This window comes from Marmota flaviventris, chromosome 16 (assembly GCF_047511675.1).
Source record: "Marmota flaviventris isolate mMarFla1 chromosome 16, mMarFla1.hap1, whole genome shotgun sequence".
NCBI classification, from domain to species: domain Eukaryota; kingdom Metazoa; phylum Chordata; class Mammalia; order Rodentia; family Sciuridae; genus Marmota; species Marmota flaviventris.
The window spans coordinates 77,303,819-77,322,990 of record NC_092513.1 but is presented as its reverse complement, the minus strand read 5'-3'; the positions used below and the strand labels follow the sequence as shown (position 1 = coordinate 77,322,990).

General features: G+C 45.9%; 1 protein-coding gene across 3 annotated transcripts in view; it reads right to left on the bottom strand.

Moving 5' to 3' along the window:
• Positions 1-8,345: 8,345 nt before the first annotated feature.
• The window catches only part of Syk (spleen associated tyrosine kinase), an 89,389-nt gene continuing 78,562 nt past the window's right edge, over positions 8,346-19,172 (bottom strand). For all 3 annotated transcript variants that reach the window (XM_027955415.2, XM_027955416.2, XM_027955414.2), the window contains 5 exons: positions 17,849-18,058; positions 17,122-17,311; positions 12,437-12,577; positions 11,234-11,346; positions 8,346-8,714 (listed from right to left, as the gene is read on the bottom strand). In XM_027955415.2, coding sequence (XP_027811216.1) covers positions 8,642-8,714; positions 11,234-11,346; positions 12,437-12,577; positions 17,122-17,311; positions 17,849-18,058 — 727 coding nt within the window. In that variant the 3' untranslated portion in view covers positions 8,346-8,641. The remainder of the gene's footprint in view (positions 8,715-11,233; positions 11,347-12,436; positions 12,578-17,121; positions 17,312-17,848; positions 18,059-19,172) is intronic.

Here is a 19,172-nt window from a genome sequence, read left to right as displayed (position 1 = left end):
TCTGGACAACCCCAACTCCGTCAGGACTCCCAGGCTCCCCCAGGAAGCCTGACCTATGACGCGATGCTGCAAAGTGGGTGAACTTCTTGCTGGCTGAACTGAGGACCCTGGGAACCCGAATGCCCCTTCAGGACTGGGAGAACCTCGGGGACAGCTTGGGCTCATCCCCAGCAGCTCCGTGGTGCCCTGACCGATTGACAACTGCAGGTGGGTTACAGTACAGCTGCAGATGTTCAGATGAGGGCTCTCAGCTGCCTCTTCCCGGGACACATAGTCACATGACCACACAGCTCAACCACAGTCTGCAGAGACTACGGTGCCTCTGCTGCAGCCCATGGAGCATGTCCCCAGCAGGCGATTCCTCTCATTTGGGGCATTTCTGTCGCTTCTCGCCACCACCTCTGTCCAATTACAGCTCCCTCCCCTTCTTCCTTTTCTCCATCACTCCTTCCCCCTCTTCCTCTCTCCATTCCTCCCTTTCTCTTTTTCTTCTCCTTCTCCTTCTATACCCTGCCCTTGTACCACCCACTCTCTCTGACACCCAGTTTTTCTCCATCATACTGCTCATTGGCACAATGGATTCCCTGGGGAGCTACGACCATGTAATCCTCAGGGTCTGCTGTTTGCATAGGCTCCTAGCATGAAGAGGACCTAATCAGACAGTCACATTTTTCGAATAAAGTTTCCAAAAGTTATAAATTCTATCTGCCATCTTTTTTCCTCTCCAACTTCCCCGTGTCTAGTATTGGAATTAGCCACAGGCACTTTTGAATTTTAATTGTCAGTGCTGGGGCTGGAACTCAGGTCCTCATGCATGCTAGGCCAGTGCTCTACCACTGAGCTACATCCCCAGCTCAGCCATGGGGACTTTTAAGAGAAAATGAAAGGTGAGTTGGAGAACACGCAGACTTGTGGCATGTATGTGTGCAGAAACAGTTGCTTCCATGTGGAGCTAAGTCCCTGACAACCATCCAGGGCAGCAAAGCCCACCATCCACTTTATTGACCGCCTGGCTTTGAGACATGAAGGTCACATGTGATGGGCACATGCCATGTTGGGCCTAGCCCTAGAAACATATGGGTATTTTTTTTTGAGTGAGTTGCTTCAGGCTAAAACTACCCGAGTGTTGCTTTTTGTTGAACATTCAGGAAGCTGCCCAGGGATGCCTCTGCTGCAGCCCATGGAGCATGTCCCCAGCAGGTGATTCCTCCCATTTGGGGGACTTCTGTCTCTTCTCCCCACCACCTATGTCCAATTACAGCTCCCTCCCCCTCTGCCACTGTTATGGCATTTGAGCTGGAATCTCCTAGAATCTTTCCCATGCAAGGTCTGAACTCCACTGTCCACCTGAGATTCTTCTGGAGCATCATCCCAGGCTGACCATGGCCTCCTGATGTCCTTCTCAGGTCCAAACCTGACACCCCATACCCCTGTGTGCTCAACTCCGCGAACAGAGGAGTGATGAATAAGGCCAAGATCCCAATGTGCTGAGCCAATATGGTGGGTAATGGGCCTGACCTTTCTCTACTATTGATTGCCTGTTTTCACATGGAATGTTGGAACTACAGAAAGGTGATCAGATTTAACGGCAAAATCAACAGTGTTGGGCTTTTCTATCAGTGGAGACAAGTCCAAGTTACTCATCACTTAGCCAGTTTGGAATTCTGGGGCACCTTCAAGGGCAACTCTGGTGAGCATTCAATGACCTAGCACTTGGTTCACCAGGTTAATAGCCCTTGGCCTCAGTCTAAGGCAGAAACCCCCATATCAGAACTCAGATATGCCTCTGACCCTCAACTCCATGAACCAGGGTCCCATGTGGCTCCAGGTCCTTGAAATTCGGGCCCTGACAAATGATGGCCACGTGAGCCTGTCAATGCCTGGCTACTGGACCCTGACCTAAAAAAAAAAATTATGCTGGCTTCTCAGGAACAAGGCCTGAGCACCAACATTCAAGGCTCTGACTTATTCTAATGGCTCACCAGGCCTGAGGACCAGTGGTGTTCTACAAAGAAACCTGGGTGGATTGGCCTCTTTTTTCCCCTACTTGCTATTATTTTTTCAGCTGTGACTTTTCTTTTGCAAAACAAGGAGTTAATAATAACAGTTATCCCAGAAAGATGGTTGTTTCTAGATTTAAAATATAAAATACACCTGAATGGGCTCCTTGATCTGTAAAATATTGTGCAAGTGCGAATGCTATTACGGCATGCTTAAAAACATCACGGAATGCTGTAGCTGCTCTGAGTTGGCCACCTGCATGCCACCGTGCAGAGGGCTGCCTGGCATCCCCGCGAGCATGCCCAGCAGCTTGTGAAGCCAGAGGAGCCCCCCGCTTCTGAGATGTCCTTCTAGAACCTCTGGCTTCGTTCTGAAATTAAAAATTAGTTCCCTATGCAGTGGGCTCACCGACTCCCATGGAATTCACTTTCTTTCTGGCACAGCCAACCTGATAAGGTCTCTGATTTAGCAAAGTGATTTGATAAGTGACGGTTTGGCTATTTCCTTACCTGTTGCCCACCTCCTGAGGCAGAGGCTTTTCCTCTGTCCTATGTCAGGGGCAGAAGAATTTCAACAGCTGTTCAAGGCCGTGAGGTCTTTGTCATGCTGTGTTCCCACCAGCTTCATCAACCTCGTGGTTTATGGAAATTTATGTCACCTGATACGAGTTGGGCAGAAGAAACAGCACCAGTCATCAGCTCTTTATTTATTTATTTTTTTATGAATGAGGAAGAGTTGTTGACGAACAGCCTACATTTTTCACTCCTTGTTCCCCCGCTTGATGACAGGTGTGGAAAACTGAGTCATTGAAAGTCCTCCAAGATGGAGAAGCTGCAAAGGCTTGTGACTCATGGCTTTGGTGCAATCATGCTTAGCTAAAAAAAAAAAATAGCTGCTGGAAATGACACCAGCCAAACATCGTGTGGGCTTCTTCACTTGCTTGTCTAATGACCCATACAGGACAGTGACCGGTGGGGACAGGCCTGTGGTCAGTACAGGAAGGGTTGGATGGTTAGCTCGGGATGTGCTGGGCACATCTTGGATTTGGTAGTGGCAGCTTTGGAAAACTGTTCTCTCTTCCCATAGCTTAATTTTTCAAAATCGCAAAATAATAAGTGTCCTTTAAAGATCAGGTACCCTGGGGCCCCTTTCTGTGTCCAAATGGTACTGTTTCTTTATCTTTGAATGAATCATTGATTATGAGTCCTAAGGGTAGGGAGGGAGGAGAGAGATAGAAAGAGAGGGAGACAGATTGAGTAAGAGAGAGAGAGGGAGAGAGGGAGGATATATGATGTGCTATAATTGGGATCAGAAGTGTCCCCCAAGGCCCATGGGTTGGAGGCTTGGTCCCTGGCCTGTGGTGCCATTGGGAGGTGGTGGCACCTTCAGGAGATGGGATCTAGTGGGAGGAAGTTAGGTAATAGGGGGCGTGTCCTTGAAGGGGACACTGGGACCTCAGCCCCTGCCTCTCTCTCTTTGCATCCAGGTGTCTTGAGGTGAGGAATTTCCTCTGTCACACTCTCCCAGCATGATGCCCTCCCTTACCCCAGCCCCAAAGGCCACAAGCCCAAGCAACCATGGACTGAGACTTCTGAAGCTGTGAGCCAAATAAGCCTTTGCTCCTTCTAAGTGGGTTTTCTGAGGTATTTAGTCAAGCAACAGAAAGCTGACACCTTGTGTCACCACCACCTGAGAACCGACAGGGAAGGACTGGATTTTCACTCACTGTGTTCTTACAGTTCTACCTCCCTAGTGCACCAGATGCCCCCTGTCCATCATGCTGATGGACATGCAGCCAAGAGTGGCTCAGTGGACAAAGGCTGGAAAATGGTGAGCTAGAAAACAGTTCATGGAATGGCCCTTGTCACAGTACCCACTCCTCAGAGCTTCCTGTAGGCCCGGGGGAGCTGCAGTGCTTCACTGGGAACTTTCTCTGTGGCATGTTCAAAGTCATTGAATCAAGGAAATACTTGCAGGGCCTACCTCTGCCCCCCAGATCCACAGTCCCTGGCAGGCACTGTGTGATATGCTTTGTGGGTCTACCCTGCAGGCTGCAGAGCCAGGGCATAGAGAAGGAATGAGCAGGGAGGCCCTGGAGACAGAACCCGGACTCGCAAACGAGGATTCAGTAAGATGTGCTTTCCCTGGAGCAGGGACGGATTTCCAGCCAGAGGCCAAAGCCGATGCCCAGGCAAAGGAAGAACAAGGCTGTGTTCATCCAGAAGGAAAAAAGGAGAATCCAAAACCCCAAACTTGCTTTGGTGCTTTCAAATCGCTTCCTTCCTTCCCCAAATGAGAACACACTTACCAACCTGTTCTGAAGCCCCCTCCCAGTCTCCAGAAGGTGGCATGAGTCCGGAGCCTCCGGGCTTGAGCTTCAGGGAGCCCTGAAGCCATCCTTCGCTGCTCCCCTGGGGTCGAGGCTCAAAGCCCTAGGCCAGTGTCCACACAGTTCCTGCCAGCAGGTAGCCAATGGCGTGGGCACACACCACGGCAGCCACTGGCGTCGGAGGTCACTGGGCCTGCGTCTGCGTGTGCCTCAACTGTGGCGCTCAGAGGCTCAGTTTACATGACCTGCCCAGGCCAGCGATGGAGGTGCTCCGTCCACACGTTCTGCATTCAAGAGCAGCCCCGGGGCCATTGCCACTCTGTGTCTTTCCCATCTCCTGTTTCCAAGAGGGCCTGGGCCACCAACGCCATCATTCCCTCCTAACCTCTCCCTGGACTGGACAGGAGCAGAGGACCCCAGTGGGCCATGGAAGGAAGCTTGTGGCATGGGGTCCCACCAATACTTGACCTAGAAAAGCAGGGGAGTATATCAACACAGATGCGGGTCTGTGTCCCTGGGCAGGATGGGTGCCCCACTGATTTTTAGGTGGTTATTTGAAGCAAGGTTCAGTGTGTGTGATGTGGATGTGTGCATGTTCCTGTGACATGCATGGATTGCATGGCTCACATATGTCTGTGCTGTGTATATGTGCACACGTATGCATCATGCATTTGGAGTGTGATGCCTATGTTTATATGATACATGTGCCATATGTGCCATGCATCTGCCTCCACATCTGCATATATGTGAGAGTCTGAGTATGTGCATGTGAATGTATGTGCACACATTTGCTTGTGCATGCTGCCTACATTCATATGTGTTTATGCAACACATGTGCATACTGTGTACATGTGTGCACATACATGGGCACACACATATACATGTGCATGGGTATGTAGGCTTTGTAAATGCCAGTGAATGCATGTATGTAAATGCAGTCTATTAGTATATGTATGCATGTATGTATTTTGCATGTGTGTGTGTGTGTGTATGAGATGTCCTTTATAATAGGAGATCAGGACTCTTCTTCCCAATACTCTTAGGCTGTCTTCATAGAGAAAGATGAAGCTATGCTCTACACTCCTGCTTTGGCCCCATTGGTGATTTCTGGTCCTCCTGGGTTTGGTGTGGGCTGTCGAGTCCCCACTGGGCAGATCCACAGTTCATGAAAAAAGGACAGACAGACTCTGGTGGGACAGGGTCCTCCTTGGCAGGCCTCCTCCTGTGTGGCAGGAGCTCCCAGAGGCCCCCGTCCCCTGCTTACATGGCAGGGGACCCAACGTTTTACAAAACATGTTGCACATGTGACAACGCTAGCTGACGCTCTCTGGCAGGGTAGCCAGTCACATCCCAATAACTTCCATGAAAGTCATCACAGAGCAGATTTAAAATTTTTATTTAAAAAAAAATCACAGTTACAAATATCCTGTGACAAAATGTAGCTCTTCTGAAAAAAAAAAAAAAGAATGCAAAATGCTGGTGGAGTGAACTCTTTGGGAGTTTGGGGGAACCGAATATCCAGCAGTCACCTCTGCAAATGAAAATCCAAGTGGATTTGCAGTCACTGGGGCTGAAGACCATGTGAAGTCACCATCCAGCAACTGGGTGATGGAGAGTGAGCAGAGAACACGCTCAACTGAAACCACCGGCAATGACCTAAGCACTGGGCGGAGGTTTGTTTCTGCCTTAGAGACATTCGGTTGTGCTGCGGGGTGAGGTATCTGCGGCATCCACAGTCAATGGGATGCAGCCAGGGGACCTGGGGAGTCAGTACCTACTAAGAAGGACCAGAAGGTGACCGGCACATGGAGTGAGCCCGGCTCCCTGGGAAATAGAGGGTTAGAACATTCAGAGGGGTAGCCCGTGAGTGGAAACGCAGCTCAGGATAGAAGTTCTAGAAGGACTTGGAGACCTTTCCCCCACCTTCCAAATTTAACCCTTTTCACAGTCTAAATTCTTCAATGAGGTTGCCTTTCTCTAACTGTGACCCCAGGGGAGAGGAAAATTATTCCTGATGGTAGGACACAAATTTGACTTCACTGGCTGGCTCCAGTGGACCTTGTGCACACAGGAACATGCTCTCCCAGGGGAGAGGTACTGGATAGTCCCAGGACAGAGGAACACATGACCTTCTGCAGGGAGCTAGGCTCCTGCATCCCAGTTCCCCAGGCACATTCTAGACAAGTGTCAGCCCTGGACTCCTGGGAGGGGTGTAGCCAAAGATGCCAGAAATTCACACCAGAAAAAAAGACAAGAAGTACAGCACCTGTTTGCTACACATGGGCATCCATGTTCCTAGGAGCAGGTGGCCTTTACTAAAGACACACTTAGGGTGAAGTGACTCAAGAGTTCAATGGCAGAGCGCCCATCTCTGAAGTATGCATCACTTTACCAAATCCAGCAAATCCAACCCTCCCTGTCATGATCCAAATCTATCAATGGCTTGATCAACAGAGACTTTTTTCACTCATCTTTGTAATTTCAGAGACTGTAAATGTGCTCTGAGGATCTGCTCAGTGAGTTCAGCACATGGGGATCCTCTCGTCAATGAAATGAATGAATGGTCAGGTAGCACAATTCCAAAAAGTGCGGCTGGTTCCTAAAAATTTCCTAACACAACAGCTCATGTCTTTTTTTTGGCTACGCAAAAAAAATGGCTACTTTCCTTCATACCTCAAGTTAGGAACACGGTTTCTTCTGCCCTCCATGGCTATGTGTAGGCTTTAAAATGCCTTCGATGTGAAGATGTGCCCAAGATTATGCATATCTACAGACATTGAAATACAGGATAAATAGCTTTTTAACTTTCAAGGGCCACAAGACTGGTATTAGTGGGTGATGATTTATATAAGATCAAACATTATGTCCAGGATTCAAAGACTAACAGAATTCTCAGGTCTTACATCTTTAACCTAAAGTCACACTTAGTCACAAATAAGGCCTATCTATGGTGAGGATCAAAGTCTTTGGTTTTATGATGACGGACACTCTCTTTAGAAACTCCTCTTTCGATGGCTTTGGCCACCATGTTGCCCTCTGCTCTGGTGTGACTATGTCCCCCGAAATTCATGTACTGGAAATTTAATCCCCAAATTCACATGTTAATGGTATTTGGAGGTGGGACCTTGAGAGGTGATTAGGATTAGAATGGGCCAAGAGGATGGGGATTTATATGGGATTAGTGGCTTCATAAGAGTGACTCCAACTGGCATGGCTCTCTCTTCACGTGATGCCTTTGCTGTGTTATGGTGCAGCAAGAAGCCTCCTGCCAGGTGCTAGCACCTTGATCATTGGGCTTCCCAGCCTCTAGAAGTGTGAGAGATAAATTTTTCTTTATAAATTTCTCAGTCTCAGGTGTTCAGTTATAGCAACAGAAAATGGGTTTAAAAAAAGAAAAAAGATGGAATTCTGGCTGCAGCCCCTCTGTAGAGGGTAAACTTCATCTTGGCCCATGCTCAGTAGATAGCAGCCTGATCACTCAGCTGCCCCTGATGGGACACGGGATGAGGGCAGCCTGACTCCACTATGCAATTTCCACGCGGAACTTCATTCACTAGTCTCCATAAAAGCACAGAAGAGCAATTTTTAAGACCACCTGCAGGGGAGAGGACTTCAGGGGATGTAACCTCAGCTGATGTACCCCAACAGTCCTCATTTCTCATCTAGATGATGCTTCTGTCCCATAACAGAGCAAAAGCCATGCCCAGGATTATTATTGTTAGTGATGGTGTGTTATTTCATTAATTGTCTACATGCTTAGAAACTGTTCTGGCTGAACTTTTTTTTTTTAGGCTTCACAGCAAGCACTTTCTCATCTGGACAGCTTTTCTCTGGCCAAGGATCCGTCGTGGGCTGTCAGAGTCATGTTTTAGGGGAGGTCGGCTCCCTCTGCCATTCCCTCCCCTTCCTTCATTTCCGAAGTCAGTGCTAACTGGGTTGGAGCCATGGGGCCCTGCCCTCAGGTCTCCAGGGCTTTCTGCAACCCAGGACCCCAAGAACTGGAATGACACAAAAGGAATTTAGAAACATCCTAGAATCAGTCTGCACAAAAACCACACAGACAAAGGACACAAACCAGTCTGTCAGCCCCTCAAGTCAACATGTCCTCTGTCTTCTTGTGGGACCCCGTTTGCTTTGGGGTTGGTGAGTCCTAGGACAGGTTTTGCTTAAGAAGTCACCAGCATGTTCCACCCGGGGGCGGCTCTCTCCACCAGCAGCTGGAGATGGAAAGGCTGGAAACCAATTCCTATGAATACATGTTCCTGAGATTGCTCCTTGACTGAAGGCAGCTGTGGGCAGGCACCGGGGCTGTTAGTTAACCACGTCATAGTAGTAATTGCGCAGCCGCAGCTCCACTGCTACAAACCCGGGCCTTTTCTCCACCCTGGAAGAGGAAGAGACAGGGTGTGGGTCAATGTGCCTGTGAAAAGCATTTTCCAAGCTGGGGCCTTCAAGCAGCTGCGCCCCCTGGTGGTACCCTACGGTCTTTGCGCCCATCACTGGGTGATCACAAGCCCGTGAGAAATAGATCCCATCTGATCCCACTCCAAACCTGTGGAACCCAAATCTACATTTTTACCAGATCTCCAGGGGATTCATGTCCACCTTGAAGTTAGAGAAAAATTTTTACTAGAACTCAGAATCTTTTATACCCTAAGTTCTTGGAATCTCCTGGTGATGCCAGCAACGTGTCTGAAGATGCCTCACAGGTGAATGTGGTGCAGACAGGTAGTGTCTGACTCGATTTTCTTAAGACCAAAAACATGGACATAGCTGCAACTCTCCTCCCCACACTCCTGCTGATGGATCTGAGTCTTCTGATAAGGGGCTGTTATATGGGTTCTTACTGAAACTTCCCCCAATTATTTGGTGCCCAGGATTGAACCCAGGGGTGCTTAACCATTGAATCACATCCCCAGCCTCCCTCCTACCCTTTCAAAGGCAGATCTCGCTAAGTTGTTTAGTTAGATCCTTGTTAAGTTGCTGAGGCTGGCTTTGAACTTGCCCTCTCCTGCCTCAGCCTCCTAGCTGCTGGGATGACAAGAGTCATCACCAGGACCAGCAAAATTTCCCTCTTTTCATGGCTGAGACAAAGACCCAAGCATTCTCTATTGCAAATCTCAACAGGGCAAGGCCTTTCTTTGAGCCAGTGAGGTGCTGAAGTAAGCAAACTATGGGTTAAGGAGAGAAGGGAAATTGCATGGAAATGGAAGGAGACCCTCAGGGTTATACAGTGGAGGGGGTAGAGAGAGAGGAGGGGAGGGGAGGGGAGAGGTGGGGAGGGGGGAGGGTGGAGGATGGGAAAGGCAGGGGAGCACAACAGACACTAGTATGGCAATATGTAAATCAATGGATGTGTAACTGATGTGATTCTGCAATCTGTGTATGGGGTGAAGGTGGGAGTTCATAACCCACTTGAATCAAAGTGTGGAATATGATATGTCAAGAAATTTGTAATGTTTTGAACAACCAACAATAAAAAATTAAAAAAAAAAAAAGACATTTATAGCTACCTCTGCTTTCCGTAACAGGAGCAGAGGTCATGGAACCCTTAGGAGGACAGTCCTACCACATGGAATTGGTTCCAGGACCCCCAAGGACACCAAAGTCCAAGGATGCTTGAATCCCTTCTACAAAATAGTATAGTATTTGCATATAACCTAGGCATGTCCTCCTGTATGTTTTAAATTGCCTCTAAATTACTTACAATATCTAATATGAGGTAAATTGTATTTACTATGGGAATAGTCAGACTTTATTGTTTAAGGAATGACAATAAGATAAAGAAGTCTGTACATGTTCAGTGCAGACGTGATATTTTCCATATATAGAAATCTGATCTGCCGTTGGCTGTACCTGTGAATGGGGAACCCCTGACATTGAGGGATGACCGTGTTTCTTACAACCTTGAGACTATCCTTGCTTAGAAGTTATTTTTCTCATTTTGCAACACTTTTCACTATAATGCAAGTGGTTAAAGTTGCCCGGTAGGTGAACTAGAACTTGAAGTTAAGCAGTATGCAACTGTCCTCATTTAACCATTTTGACCCGAGACTGCTGCAGTTCTACCTCGTTCAGTCTAGACACCCAGGAACAACCAAAGAACATGACCAAGATCCAAGAGTCTCTATTATAAGAGCGGTTTCTGCAAAACCAAGATGGGCAGTTTTGTCAAATGGCATCAAAATAAATGGTACTGCCAATATCTTTGGAATAGCAAACATTTCAACAGCAGTTCCTGAGAAGCTAATAGCTCTTCAAACCATGGCCTCTGGGCCCACAGATTGCTCTTAGAGAGCATGCCCTGTGGCTCCTGGGTGCCATTCAAGCTTTTAGAATGCACCTGCATTCTGCTCAGGGGCTGTGTGGGAGTTAATCAGGGAAGGAAAATGCATTGCACCCAGAATTAGGGATAGACTTTTGACTCTGCCTGTGCTAGGTAGCCTGCGAATGTTATGTGATGACCCTGAGCCATGCTCTCTGGACCCCTGGCACTGAACCCATCTGTGATCAGGAGAATCTCCTAACACATTGTGGAACCAGGGGTGCTCTCAGATGGGGCAGCCAACATTGCAGAAGCCAGGATCCCTCACCCCACCTGGTGGTCCATAAGATCACACCTCCTAGTGACACTGTAGACATCTGTATGTGTAAACACATTCTATGTCATTAGCCCAAAGACAAAAATCACCCAGCAATGCATTCCTAGAACATGTCCATGTCGCTAAGGGACATCTGACTGCATCTTACAGAGGACAGTTCCTGGCCCTCCCCTATGGTTTGTTTAGGAAAGGGCATATCTTGATGCATGACAAGGTAGAATTTGTGCTTCCTGTTCATGCCAAGTGAGGCCATCATCCTCCACAGCTCTTGGATAAGTTGCTAGCAGTATTGGGTACTCACTCGTACGTCCAGCACAGGTTCATCAGATCGTACATCTCTCTGGGACACCCTTGAGGGCACCCCATCCGCTCTCCTTTCTCCAACATGGCGGTAACTTCACTTCCTTTCATCCCCTAAGACATGCAAAATACACAGGAGCTTTTGAAACATGTTAACCAACAAACCCAAATAACCACCTCACTGCCCAAGACACAAAGAGTATGGGCTGTGTGGTGATATAAGTGATATATAAGTGATAAGCCAGGAGCATATCATTTACGATGTTAGAAGTTAGATTTGGTACACAGATTGGGGGAAGAGCTATATGTGGGGGGCAGGGAATGGGGTGTGAGACAATGCAAGAACTGTCAGAGGTGCAGTGATTAGGTTATGAGAGTCCTAACCTACTCAATGGATTAATTCACCAATAGGGATTGCTTAGGTGTAACTGTAGGCAGGAAGGGTGTACCTAGGAGATAGGTCACTGGGGGTGTGCCTTTGAGGTTTATATTTTGTCCCTGGCGAGCAGAACTCTCTCTCTTTCTCTTTGCTCCCTGACTGCCATGTTCTGAGCTGCTTCCTTTCATCATTCCCTTCCGCCATGATGTTCTGCATCACCTTGGGCTCAGAGCTATGGAGTCAGCCATCTGTGGACTGAAACCTCAGAAATGGTGAGCCCCAGATAAAATTTCCCTCCTCTATGTTGTTCTTGTCAGGTATTTTAATCACAGCGACAAAAACAAAACAACCACCACAAAAAAAAAAAAACTGATTAGAACATGAGGATATTCTGGATTTCTGCTCTATTTCCTCATCTGGGGGCTGATTTCGTGGTGTGCTTCATTTGTGAAAACTCATTGAGCTGAATTTTAGGATCTGTATACTTTTTGGTATTACACTTTGATTAAAAAAAATCTAAGAAGTGTAGAACTGTACATTTGTTACTGTCAATAGTCATTGTTTATATTTTAGCTCTAGTGAAACATGGTCTGGATATTTTCTGCATATCTATATGTGTGACACATATAGATATGCAGAAAATACACGGTTCCTTTCAGGTCCGTGTAAACTGAGGTCATGTTAATAACCACTGTCAACAGGTAAGAAGAGACGCAGGGTGCCCAGATTTCATGATTGTCAGGTTCTTGGGCAGATAATCTGGTGCTTATCTGTTGTATAAGCCACACAGTTTAGGAAGGAAGTGTGTCGACATGGATGACTCACTCGATAGGGCTTCTGCCCATAGGAGAAGGCTTCCCACATCAGCACACCGAAGCTCCACACGTCGCTTTTGCTGGAGAACTTGTAGTAGTTGATGCATTCGGGGGCATACCACTTCACGGGCCACTTCCCGTGGGTCTGGGCCTGAACGCAAAGCAGATGGAGAGAAAAGTCACGTGAACCACGGTTTTATCCCCGTTAGCGCAAACCTGGACACCAGCCAAGTGACCATCAGCAGACAATGGATAAACCAAATGTCATCTGCACTGACATTCATCTATTAACAGGAAGGAGATTCTGATGCCTGCTACAGCATGGGAGAAACCGACGAGCATCACATTAAACAAAATAGGACAGTCGCCACACAGCAAATACGGTATGATCCTGCTTACTCAGAAGGACCTAGAGAAGTCATATTCAGGAGATGTACAGGGAAGAGTAGGAAGTAGTTTAATGGATACAGTTTCAGTTTTAAGATGTAGAGAGTTCTGAAGGTAAGTTGTACAACATGAGCACATGACCAAACAATGCACTTAAAAATGGTTAAGTGGTAAATTTTATGTTACATGCATTTAAAAAAAATTTTTAAATGAAGAAGATTATGACTCACACAATGCTCTGTGCATGTGTGTGTATGTGTGTGTATATTTGGAATGAAAAGACAATTTTTTTCTTTTTTGGTGATATTGGGGATTGAATGTAGGCCTTCATGAATGCCAGGTAAGCACTCTACCATTCAGCCATGTCCTTAGCTCTGAAATGAATTTTTAAAATCCTATGAAATCTTAAAACTTTAAGTGCTAATTTTAGATTTAAATATATATTTTTAAGAATTGGTTGGGTCAAACTGTCAAACTGCTCACTCCTTTTTCTCTTTTTCTCTCACCTCTTGGCTGCACACGGCTTCACGAAGCATGAAGTTGGCAATGGACAAGCCGAGCCTGAGTGTCAGGTCAAGGTTGCATGCCAACACGGGGCTGCTCACAAGCATATTCAACTACAACTGTGTGTTGGTCTGTAGTTTTAAGCCAATGCTAATTATTTTAGCATAGGCTATTTGCTGTGCCATTTAAAAAATGAAAAGTGAATGCTTTAAACTTCCTAATTAAAAAAAAATCCAGTAGTATTAAGAAGATCAAAACTGTGCATAGGGAAGCCCTGGAGGGTTTGGGATTAGTGTGGTACACTGTTGAGTCTTGTTATCTCTTCCTGATGTTCCCTTTCATATGAACAAAATCTCCCTGGGGTGGTGAGAGGGACATGATCTCAGTGAAAATTGATTTCATTTCACTGAAGTAGGTCAGCAGTAGCAATCTGGGCATGTCACTATGGAGATGATAGGATACCCTTAGACTTCTCAAAATTACACAACTAACCATACTGCTGTCTTACTCGTGTGATGCATTATTTTTACATTTTCTGATTTTCAATGTTGTGAACCATGTAGTCAGATGTGATAATTCAAGTTCATTTTGAATTTTGAACCAATAACCAGGTAAACCTTTAACACATCCTAAACATGCTGAAAAGTTAGTCTCTCTCCATTACTAGCTCCAGCTTCTCTAAGGATACAAGCAACTTTGATAGGATTTGGTGTATCTTTCAAGAACAATCTAGATACAAGCATAAGCGGGTAATATGTATTTTTTGGTAATAAAACTAGGGCATGTGTATTCTGTACCTTACTTTTAACTTCCCTACTTAACCATGCATCTTGGACACAGCTCTAGATTGACATGTGCAAAATAATGTTACTTCTGAAAGTTGCAGTGTGTGTGCTTCCTAAGAAGCTCTCAGGACTAACGGAGCCAGATTGCTACTGAGAGGACACAAGATGGTTTCCAGGGATTTACTGTTACAGATCCTGCTAGAGTGCACAACGCTGAGTGTTTATGTTTGCCCCTGTGGGGAGCTGTGGATCCAGGGCACTGTGAATACAGCTGTGACACTGCCCAGAGCAGGCTGCCACGCATGGCTCCCCAGGCACTGGGGAGTTCGTGTGCCTCTATTCCTATCATTTCTCTGTGACCTGATTTAACTCTTGATTCTTTTATGTTTCATTTTGCCAGCTTTATGGCCTCCTGAAGTAGATTATTAGAATAAATATAAATCTTCTTAAAAATCCTCCCTATGTCTATCTTTTCAGTGGTGTTGGGTCCTTTCTCACTGCGTCTAACATGGTCCTTACCTCTGAGTGTCCTCCTTTTTCTCCCTCTCTGATTCTCAGAGGTCTGCTGGCTTGCTCCTCAACTGTACCTTCATATCTAATATCTGTGGCAATTTTAAAATTGGCTAACAGTTCTGGGTTTCTCTTCCTCTCAAGGGACCTATCCAAGCACAAGCAGGTTACTCGACCTTTGCAGAAAGCTTCAAAGATTAAAAGAGAATGAATCAAAACAGAAAAGAAAAGCAACTTACTAGAAACAGACTCTGCAGGGAAAACAAAATAGAAAACCCGTCCACATTCCCAATCATGGGAATCTGTCCATCCTGTCCCTTGAATCTGGATGAGCTATGGCTGCAGTGACCAACAGAAGCAGGGAAAAGTGACCCTGCTTCCTGTAGCCGCCATGCTGCGAGGAAGCCCAAGGGCCACAAGGAGGCACTACACAGAAGTGTGCTGGTCCACAGCCCAGTGGAGGTCCCAGGCCACAGGCTGTGGTCAGTCAGTCTCTAGCTGTACGAATGAGCACAATGGAGTTGGATCCCCAGCTCCTTTAGTGAACTGAGTCACTGGGTGGGACAGAAACACCCTGTCCCCACTGAGCCAGGCCAGTTTAGCATCAGTAAATGGGCGCTGGCTGGTCTTTCCCTGCACTGAGTTTGCAGTGGTCTTTCATGCAGCAGCAGTAGATACTGAGGACAGCATTCATATTCTGATGTGTATTTCTCCATGTCTTCCTTTAGTACTTGTTCCAAACTGGCTCTCTTCTATTAGCCATGGCATTCCAACTTGATGCCTGCTTTACAAGGCCCTTCCTTCTGCCTGTGCTCTTCCTTCCAGACTGCACTTTACTTTGCTGTTTCCCCTTGGCCTTCAGATGGGCTCATGCTGACACCTTTCTCAGGTTGCTCAGGTCTTACATGCACCCCAGTGGGCAGCTGCTTTATGAGCAATGGCATAAGGAGGGGGCTGTGTCGGAGCAGGTGCTAGGCACAAATACTCTGCTCTCCCCGGGGTGGGCAAGCTCAACCAGTGCCTGTTTCTATTCCCAAGATAACTGACAGCCGCCATCCCCTTGCCACCTCCTGGAGTCACGTACTGCCTCTCAGAAAAAGGGTGAACGGGTGGGCATTGTCATCTAGGGGGACTTTTCTGATTACTGCAGGTGGTGCAGCTCAGGGAAGATTCCACAGCACCCCCCCTAACCTGTGTGTGGAGCCACCCCTTCCCCTGTGTTCTGCCACTCACTCATTGACCATTCAGGGCACATTCTCTATTTATGAGCACCCTCAACATTTCTAGGAACCTGAAGAGTCAATCCTTCTGTGATACTTGTCCCAATAACTTGGCGACAAATCCTGTTACACTTTCCAGTTGGTCAACACAGACCCTCTGAATATGCTGTGACTGCATTCATGTGAAGACGGGACTTCTGCTTTCTTTTAGTTATCAGTTAATCTGAGGGCATGCAGAAGGGTAACATTCAGGAGTGAAGTCACCTTGGCAAGCAGGAATGGTCATTGTGAAATTGTGTTTTTAGGAAGTCCAAACACACACTTAGGCCTAGTCATCACTTTATGTTTTACTGAGAGTCCATCCTCAATTCTGCATAATTTCTGCCTTAACAAACTAAAGGGTATATTTCTTTTCTACTCTCACATAATTACCTTTATTTTTTATTTCCAGGATTTTATTATTTTTATTTCTTATACTTTAATTCTAATGGATACCAACTAAGCCAGTAGAACAATTTCCACATATTTAGTGGGAAGACATGGGCCCTGATCTTGACATAGATGATGATTCGGGTGGAGACGATGGATTTATATGATATTTCTCATCTGCTTTCTTTGACATGTGTGTAGATATGTGTACGTTAAAGGCTATTTTGAAATAGATCCATACCAGATACTCTGGAACAGTGTTCCATTAGATGTTATTAGATACACCGTGAATCAGGTTTGAGAAAAAAACCCTCTTCTGAGCATCAGTGTCAGTTAAATAAAAGGGCTTAGGGAAACCTAACAAGAATCAACCTGTCCAATCCATAGTTTTCAAAGTTAATTTAGTGAAGGAACTCCATCCTTCTTTTTCAAAACAAATTATTGGTTAATACTCAAGGTAAAACTTGAGTATTGTTCCATGGAACATAATTCAAAAGAGACTAATTTGAGTAAATCTCAAGGTGTGACATATTTGAGTATTTCCATTTTAAAAAAAATAGAATCAACGTTTTTTTAAAAAAATATTTTTTAGTTGAGATGGACACAATACCTTTATTGGTCTATTCATTTTTTTATGTGGTGCTGAGGATCGAACCCAGGGCCTCACATGTGCTAGACAAGTGCTCTACCAATGAGCTATAACCCCACCCCCTTAGAATCAGAGTTTGATAAGAAAATTTTAGCATGGTTACTAGGGTATTTTCTTCTTAAAATCCTACCGTAATAAAATAAAGAGGAGGTTAATTTACCTCTGGGCTTTTGACAACCTGCTGTTCTGAACATCAGGGACTCGTTCCTACCTTGTAGTAGTTTTCGTCTGCTTGCAGTGCTTTGGAAAGCCCAAAGTCGCTGATCTTGGCATAATGTTGAGTGACCAGCAATACGTTTCTTGCAGCCAGATCTCTGTGCACAAAATTGCACTCCTCCAGATATTTCATTCCCATGGAAACCTGATGAACCAGCTCTATGATGTTCTTATCCTTGACGTGCCTGAAAACCACAAGGCTGCCATTAGGGACCGTGGATAGTGATCCTCACTCCTCCTGCACACCGAAGAGGAGACCCTTCATTCCCTAATCTTACACAGAGGCAGCAGGGGCAACCTTGTTAACATAACAGCACTTCCAGATGGAACTCCATTTTCCGGGTGTTCAACAGGTTTGATTTTCATGGCATGCTTTGAATTGCAAGGAAGGTAGCTTAGAGGTGTGGTCATGTTCTGCCCAGCGAGGGCAGACTTCTTGTCCAAATCATCTGAGGGGCTGATTCTACTGCTGAACCAGAAGTGTGGGTAGAGAATGAATAAAGGAGGACAAAAATAGGTGGATTACAGCTTATGTCTAAGTAACAAGAGCTAAAAAGAACTGGACCCATAGACTGTGCCTCCTCTCTCGAGGTTTCTGAGCATCGACTACCGTGGGAAGGTGCAAAGGGTGAGGTTTCCCATAGAACTCAGGCTGTTCTGGGGTCAGCAGGGGCCCTGTCCCTCAAAGCACAGCACCTTGGCCTCTGGGCACATTGCCATACCTGTTCTGCTGCAGATACTTGTTGAGTGGACCAAGCTCTGCCATCTCCATGACCAGCATCCAGGACTCGGCTTCACAGATGCCGATCATGCGCACGATGTAGGGGTTGTCGAGCTGCTGCATGACGTTTGCTTCTGCTAATAATTCATCCTTCAGGGCGGGGTCATTGGCCTCGTTTTTCAGGATTTTCACAGCCACTGTTTTCACCACTCTGAAAAACAGGGCATAACCTGTAGGGAACTTTCCAGAATGGCTCCTGTCTACAAAACTATCTTCCATGAAGCATGATTCCTATGCAGAAGTGATGTTATGCAAATAGGTACCACAGCCAGGCATGGTGGCTCATGCCTGTCATCCCAGTGGCTTGGGAGGTTGAGGCAGGAAGACTGCAAGTTCAAAGCCAGCCTCAGCAATTTAGTGAGGCCCTAAGCAACTTAGCAAGACCCTGTCTCAGAATAAAATGTTAAAAAAGGTCTGGGTGGGGATGTAGCCCAGTGGTTGAGAGCCCCTGGGTTCAAACTTTGGTACAAAAACAAAACCAAAAAGTCTGTAATAGAGCACATCTTATAAAGCCATGCGATGAATGCCTAGTCTTCTAACCATGCTCTTTTATTTTACAGACTTTACAAATAACGGAGGGGACCATGCTAAAGAATGCCCCAAACCAAGCAAAACCCCTAAATGGTGAAATATTTAAAGAGCATCTACATAAAACCAACCATGACATACATGGATTTCTGTAACATCTTGTGATTTACCAATCGAGATTATGTGATTATAAGATTCCTTTAATAGCAATGGAAAATGAATTTCTCAGTGCAGAATTATGAAGCATACATTGTTAGAGCTCACAGTTGGAAAAGAAACCACTTCTTTTTCCATCTGAAATTTGTTGATTTTAAGCAAGCTTCAACTTAGTTTGCAAAAATTAAGATTTTTTTTTATATTCCAACAAAAGCATCACCTAGATCATGTTGAACTCTTGAAAATATTCTAATATAGTGAGGCCTCGATAAAATAATAGAACTTAATTGTAATGATTTGAAAAACTGCACCTCTCTGTGATACAATTCCCAGGAGCACGGGAAGTATCTTTTTGAGCTCCCAAACTGAAGAATAAAAAGAGAACTATCCAATAAAATAGATCAAATAAAAGAACAGAAGACTCATCTGACACACTAGAGAGAAAAGCACTCATAACGTCAGGGAATGTTAGTAGTTGACCATGGTGACTGCTTTCACACAGACGGGTTCAAAACATTACCAGCACCCCAGAAACCTTCCTGGATCCTCCTGAGGACATGGAGTTATCCCTTTATGCCTTC